At 44.3% G+C, this 7,500-nt stretch overlaps 2 protein-coding genes across 2 annotated transcripts in view; one reads left to right on the plus strand and one right to left on the minus strand.

Annotated features, from left to right (window-relative positions):
• The window catches only part of grik6 (glutamate receptor, ionotropic, kainate 6), a gene marked incomplete at both ends in the record, with an annotated part of 13,765 nt that extends 10,051 nt beyond the window's left edge, over positions 1-3,714 (minus strand). The window contains one exon of the mRNA XM_080846786.1: positions 3,645-3,714. Coding sequence (XP_080702912.1) covers positions 3,645-3,714 — 70 coding nt within the window. The remainder of the gene's footprint in view (positions 1-3,644) is intronic.
• Positions 3,715-7,216: 3,502 nt separating this feature from the next.
• Positions 7,217-7,500, plus strand: part of brpf3a (bromodomain and PHD finger containing, 3a) — a 14,018-nt gene continuing 13,734 nt past the window's right edge. Inside the window, exon 1 of the mRNA XM_080846795.1 lies at positions 7,217-7,424. The gene's annotated coding sequence lies outside the window, so the exon portion shown is untranslated. The remainder of the gene's footprint in view (positions 7,425-7,500) is intronic.

Below are 7,500 nucleotides of genomic sequence, written 5' to 3' on the forward strand. Positions count from 1 at the left end.
TGCTTTTGAAGTGAATGTCCTAATGTTATTCTGGACACTGTGGCAGGTAGCATGGATAGGAGGTTTTCAGCAAATGCAAAACTTGCCTTAGATTTGGCTTGTCTTGACCCTAAAAACATTCCTGAAATAAAGATAGATGGGCTCCCTAACTCAGCACTCCAGGAAATCAGCAAATGTCTGCTTACGTTTGATTACAGAGTTACTGTTAGCACATTACAAACTGAGCTGTCTAGCCTGGCATACCAGTGGGAGAGACTGAAAAAGTCCTCTTTTGAAGGTTGTACTGTCAGGGCATGTAGGCTAGTGAGATGGCACAGGAAGGTCAGGAGGATAGTGGCGGACTACCATATATGGAAGAACCAGAGATGGAGCTTGAAAGCAGGACCTGTTCCTCCTGCAAAAACTGTGCCATTTGTGCCCATTTAATACTCTCACTGTACAACCTCCTCACAGATGCTTATCATGTCATTAGGTAAGCATATAAGATTGGGTTGACTTTGTCCATCACACAGGTTGCATGTGAGAGAAGCTTTCCAAACCCTAACATTTGTGAAGAATAGGCTTCGAAGCTCATTGAGTCAGGAGAACTTGGAGGATTATGTTAATGTGCACAGAAAAGGAAATCCTCATGTCTAGAAGCAGTGACACAGTTATAGATAAAGTGGCTTTTTTTTGTTGACTTCTCAGTTTAAGTGGATTATTATTTAACCTTTACATTATTTGTTGAACCATGGTATTAATAAAAAGAAAAATCAGAATAGTAAGAGCTGAACTGTTGCTTCATTTATCCAATTTCCGCTACCATGGAAAAAGTGGGCCGGTCATGGGCCTGAAATTCCCGGGCTGAAAAGTGGCCCCACTCCGGCCCTGTGTAGAACACACACACTAACACACTCACACACATGTAGAACACACACACACACTCACACACATGTAGAACACACACCCACACTCACACATGTAGAACACACACACACACACACTCACACACATGTAGAACACACACACACACACACTCACACACATGTAGAACACACACCCACACTCACACACATGTAGAACACACACACTAACACACATGTAGAACACACACACTAACACACTCACCCAGAGTAAAACATATAGTGAAAAAAGGAAACAGAGATCAGCAGAGATGCACTATAGACACACACACACAAACATGTGGAACACACACACACACACACACACACACACTCACACATAGTGACGAATGAAACAGAGATCATTATTGAGATTCACTGAAATCCGATTTAAATGAATAAATGTGTGTTCCACTGTGGGACGGTTAAATAGACACTGAGGTCAAGTGTACACTATAGACACACACACACACACACACACACACACACACACACACACACACACGGTTAAATATACACTGAGGTCCTGTTTTGGCAACATTACTTAAGAATGGTGGGATTTCTCTCTTTATACAAGAACAATTCAAAATGCTTTTCAGAAGAAAGATTTCCAGGAAAAGACTTGGCGCGCACACACACACACACACACACACACACACACACACACACACACACACACACACACACGATGCCTTTCAGAGGCGGCCAAAGACACTCTGAAGGGAGTTGTTGGACATTTCCAGCAGTTACTTAAGTCAGGATGCTGCCAACGATCCTATTGAAGCACCACTGAAGACCTTCTGAGGGGTTTTAGCCTGTGTGTGTGTGTGTGTGTGTGTGTGTGTGTGTGTGTGTGTGTGTGTGTATGTGTGTATGTGCATTTGTGTATATATGTGAATGTGTGTGAGTACGTGTATGTGTGTGTGTGTGTATGTGCGTGTATGTATGTGTGTGTATGTGTGTACTATATGTGTGTGTGCGCACGCACCCGTGTGTTTGTGTGTGTGAAGAGACTCTTGGCACGGAGTGTGTGTATCTCCCTGTGACTGAGCCTCTGTCCTGCTGGGATGTTCCCTTCGCTTCCCGATTTAGCCGAGACTCCTCCGAGCTCCAGCGTCCATTCCAGCTGACCCTCGCTGCCCTCATCCTCCATCACACACACACACACACACACACTCCTCCGTCAGATAGCCGGAGGTGAGGAGACGGGGGCCCCGGAGGTGGAGAGGCGGGGGGGCCCTCAGATGCCCTCTTAGCCGCTGAAGACTTTTCCGGCCCCCAGGCGCCTCTTGGCAGCGTCCCCCGCTCCCTTGAGAAGTCCTCCTTAGGAACAGGGTTTATTTGCGCTGCCCCACGCAGCTACACACACACACACAAGCACACACACACACACACACACACACACACACAGACACACACACACACACACACACACTCACACGCAAGCACACACAGGGGCCGCCAGAGAGCATCAAAAGCCAGATTGAGCTCCGGCCCTCAGGGGCCTCGGGGGGCGGCGGGGGCCACACTGACACCAGCGCCTCCTCCTTTTATGAAAGATGACAGGCGCTGCCGCTCCTCAAACACCCTGTCACGTCTTGGCGGCCGCGGACAGTCTGGGGAACACTGGCTGCTTGTTTCAGCGGCTGAATTGATTTATAACCCTGACTGTGTGTGTGTGTGTGTGTGTGTGTGTGTGTGTGTGTGTGTGTGTGTGTGTGTGCCCTGGATCAGCCGTAGAGGGGGCACCACGGCCAAAACAGGATGCAGGGCACAGCTTTGATGCCGTGCCCAGCTGAGAGTCTCCCATTGATGACACGTCAGTCTCCCATTGATGACACGTCAGGCCCCGCGAGAGGAGGCGCTGTCCAGCGGAGAAGACCAAAGAGAGCCGGCCTGGCACTGGGACGAGTGTGGACGCGCCGCGCTAAAGACTGCCACACCACAGACTGGCACACCAACCACTGGCACAGACACACACACACACACACACACACACACACACACACACACACACACACACAGACACACACACACACACACACACACACACACACACACACACACAGACACACAGACACACAGACACACACACACACACACACACACACACACACACACAGACTGGCATACCACAGACTGGCACACCAACCACTGGCACAGACACACACACACACACACACACACACACACAGACACACACACACACACACACACACACACACACACACACACACACACACACAGACACACAGACACACACACACACACACACACACACACACACACACAGACTGGCATACCACAGACTGGCACACCAACCACTGGCACACTGTCTACTGGCACACTGTCTACTGGCCGCTTACACATGGCACAACAGTGCCCGCATGTTCTGCATCCGTATCCCAAACAGCATCAACTCAGAGACTTAAACTGCTGTCTGTAATTATAGTACTCAAAACAGCCGATCGTCTGAGCCAGAAGCGACTTAAAGTTCAAGAGAAGTTCAAGAGAAGTTCAACACAGACACACACCTTTTTTAACTGCTTACCTGCCATGCTGGTGTGTGTGTGTGTGTGTGTGTGAAGTGAAGTGCGTGTACCTGCCATGCTGGTGTGTGTGTGTGTGTGTGTGAAGTGAAGTGTGTGTACCTGCCATGCTGGTGTGTGTGTGTGTGTGTGTGTGAAGTGAAGTGTGTGTACCTGCCATACTGATGTGTGTGTGTGTGTGTGTGTGTGTGTGTGTGTGTGTGTGTGTGTGTACCTGCCATACTGATGTCTGACAACAGGAGAAGCAGAGACGCGTGTGAGATGAAGAGTAGGACTGCCCTCATGGCTGTTCTTCTTTACCTGAAAAACAAGGGCCGCTTTTACAAACTGGTACAATATAAAGACACACACACTTACTTTATATACAGCCGCGGAAAAAATTAAGAGACCACTTCAAAATTATCAGTTTCTCTGGTTTTCTATTTATTGGTATGTGTTAAAGTAAAATGTACATTTCTGTTTTGTTCTATAACCTACTGGCAACATTCCTTCAAGCAAGTTTTTCTTCCGGGACAACGTTGTACTTTGCCTGGCTGAGGTTTGTAAAAGACCATAAGGATTGAACCAAAGCGGACTGGAGGGTCTTCTAGTTCGTCTTCTCTGATGAGTCCAATTTTCAGCTTTGCCCAACACATGGTCGTCTGATGGTTAGACTGAGACCTGGAGAGGCCTACAAGCCACAGAGTCTTGCACCTACTGTGAAATTGGACTCATCAGAGAAGACGAACTTAGGGACCTCCAGTCAGCTTTGGTTCAATTCTTATGGTCTTTTACAAACCTCAGCCAGGCAAAGTACAACGTTGTCCCGGAAGAAAAACTTGCTTCCTTTTGCTCTGACAATGTTCCCCAACTCTGAGAAGTGTTTTTTCCAGCAGGGCAATGCTCCATGCCACACAGCCAGGCCAGTAAAGGTGTGGATGGAGTACCACCAGATCAGGACCCTGTCATTGCCAGCCCAATTTCGAGACCTGAATCCCATTAAAAAAAACTCTGAAATGTGATCAAGAGGAAGATGGATGGTCACAAGCCATGAAAAGAAGCCGAGCTGCTTGAATTCTTGCGCCAGGAGTAGCATAAAGTCACCCGACGGCAATGTGAAAGACTGGTGGAGAGCATGCCAAGACACATGAAAGTTGTGATTTTAAATCAAGGTTATTCCACCAAATATTGATTTCTGAACTCTTCCTAAGTTAAAGCATTAGTATTGTGTAGTTTAAAAATGAATATGAGCTTGTTTTCTTTGCATTATTCGAGATCTGAAGACACTGCATCTTTTTTGCTATTTTGACCAATTGTCATTTTTCTGCAAATAAATGATCTAAATGACAATATTTTTATTTGAAATTTGGAAGGAATGTTGCCAGTAGGTTATAGAACAAAACAGAAATGTACATTTTACTTTAACACATACAATAAATAGTAAAACCAGAGAAACTGATAATTTTGAAGTGGTCTCTTATTTTTTTCCGCGGCTGTATAGACACACACTCTCGCTCTATATACTGTTTAATGAAGAACTTTAGTCCTGTTCAAAGAGGAACTGCAGTCCTGAGGAACTTAAGTCCTGTTCATTGAGGAACTTAAGTCAATGAGGAACTTCAGTCCTGTTCATTGAGGAACTTTAGTGTTCAATGAGGAACTTTAGTGTTCAATGAGGAACTTAAGTCAATGAGGAACTTCAGTCCTGTTCATTGAGGAACTTTAGTGTTCAATGAGGAACTTTAGTGTTCAATGAGGAACTTAAGTCAATGAGGAACTTTAGTGTTCAATAGGGAACTTTAGTGTTCAATAGGGAACTTTAGTGTTCAATAGGGAACTTTAGTGTTCAATGAGGAACTTTAGTGTTCAATGAGGAACTTTAGTCAAAAAGGAACTTTAGTCTCGTTCAAAAAGGAACTTCAGTCTGTTCAAGGAGGAACTTTAGTCCTGTTCGATGTAAATCGCTGAGCTCAAATAAAGAGAAATTCTTCATCAATGTTCCCCATGCTAATACTAAGACACAATAATATGCATCAAGACAATAAAGACTACTATAGAGATAATATAACACTGAAATGCAGACACAATAAGAACATTTGTCATCATGTTCATAAGGTCATAATGTCCTCAGCCACTCAGTTGAGGACTAATACACTCTTGATGTTCCTTCCAATATACAGAAACACAATATGGACGACTCAGGTGAGACTGCCCAGCAAAAATATATACTGTATATATACATAAAACTATAAAGTTAGCTAATTTAAGACAAATGAGCAAAAGCATTCATAGATACATGAGATAATTCTATACAAAAACAATAGATTGTTAATAAACTCTAAAGATCACTCTATATGAACACAGTAAAGATAGTTAATAAACACTAAAGATCACTCTTTATAAACACAGTAAAGATAGTTAATAAACTCTAAAGATCACTCTTTATAAACACAGTAAAGATAGTTAATAAACTCTAAAGATCACTCTTTATAAACACAGTAAAGATAGTTAATAAACTCTAAAGATCACTCTTCATAAACACAGTAAAGATGGTTAATAAACACTAAAGATCACTCTTCATAAACACAGTAAAGATAGGTAATAAACACTTAAGATCACTCTATATATACACAGTAAAGATAGTTAATAATGAGATCATTCCACAAAAACCCAATACAGATAACTAATAAAAGAAAATCGATCAGAAACATTAATAAATATATATAAAAAAAGACTAAAGATTAGTCCATGCCATTAATTCATAACTGACCAGATGGGATGGTACCTGCTGCCTTGCGGTCTGTGGCGCTGGTCTGAGGTGGCACTGGTCTGAGGTGGCACCAGTCTAAAGTGGCACTGGTGCGAAGTGGCACTGGTCCGAAGTGGCACTGGTCCGATGTGGCGCTGGTCCGATGTGGCGCTGGTGCGAAGTGGCACTGGTCTGGTCTGGTCTGGTCTGGCTGGGGTGAGTGTGTGGCAGCGGAGTCCTCTCTGAAGAAACTGAGTGGGCAGTGCTGGTCACTGCTCACACAGCCAATGGTTGTCCCCATGGGAGTCACCCAGGGGCCAGAGCATACACACCCCCACACACACACGCCCAATGATGGAAGATGGGCATACTGTCAAAGATTAATATAAAGCTATTCTTGAACTGTGCTCTAACTAGAGTATTCTGTATTTTAGGAGGACAATTTGAATTGTCAGCTGGTATTGTATTTTGACTTAATGCCATCATATAATAAATTAGCAATAAAAAACAGTATCATTAAAACTCAAATTATTATTATGATCTCTGGGGGCTTGACTCAATAAGCTTCTGACATTTCTGTAATTGCAGGAGAATAAACCTTGATAAAGCCTGCAATTGAGTTTGAATGATTTAGGAGGGTCATCTCTGTGCATTTGCAAATAAGTGAACGGTAGTATTGCGGAGGATGGCGTGTGTATGTTGAAGGCTGTGCGCGTGTGTGTGTGTGTGTGTGTGTGTTGAAGGCTGAGGTGTTTCAGATGAGACGGGAGAGCGAAGCATAAAGAGCCGCGCTCTCTTATCGCTGAATTGCAAATACAAGGGCGCGCAAATAAAGAAGAGATTCCTGTATTGCTTTCTCATTCACCAGCCAATCACAAGCGAGTCTAAAATAATCGCTTGTCTCTGGACACCCCGTTTAAACCAATCACAGAGCTATGCGCGTTCTGTACGCGGTAACTGTAAGCTACAAGGCGAGTTCGTTTTTTTTTTTTTTCAAAAGGGGCGTATTTTTCAAGCCATTTTAATGGGAAACCAACATCCTGGTTAGGGCAACTGCAGGACGCAACAGTACAATATTACACTGAGATCCATAGCTGCAGTGTCACACGAAATAAAAGCTAAATTACAGATGTGTGATCCAAGCTGGAGGGATACGTTTGTTGGAAGTCACATAAATGGAGGACTAACGTAACGTCGCTGGCTTGCAGACTCGGACGCTGTCACTCTGGATATGACCGGCTTTCACGGTCGAACCTAGTTTCGCGGGTAAGTGTCCTCAGCTACCCTTCTCAACTGCCATTCCTACATAACCAGAGATCGCACTGTTGAATATTCAGGGCAA

The sequence above is a fragment of the Sprattus sprattus genome, assembly GCF_963457725.1.
Source record: "Sprattus sprattus genome assembly, chromosome: 10".
In the NCBI taxonomy this organism is placed as follows: Eukaryota; Metazoa; Chordata; class Actinopteri; order Clupeiformes; family Clupeidae; genus Sprattus; species Sprattus sprattus.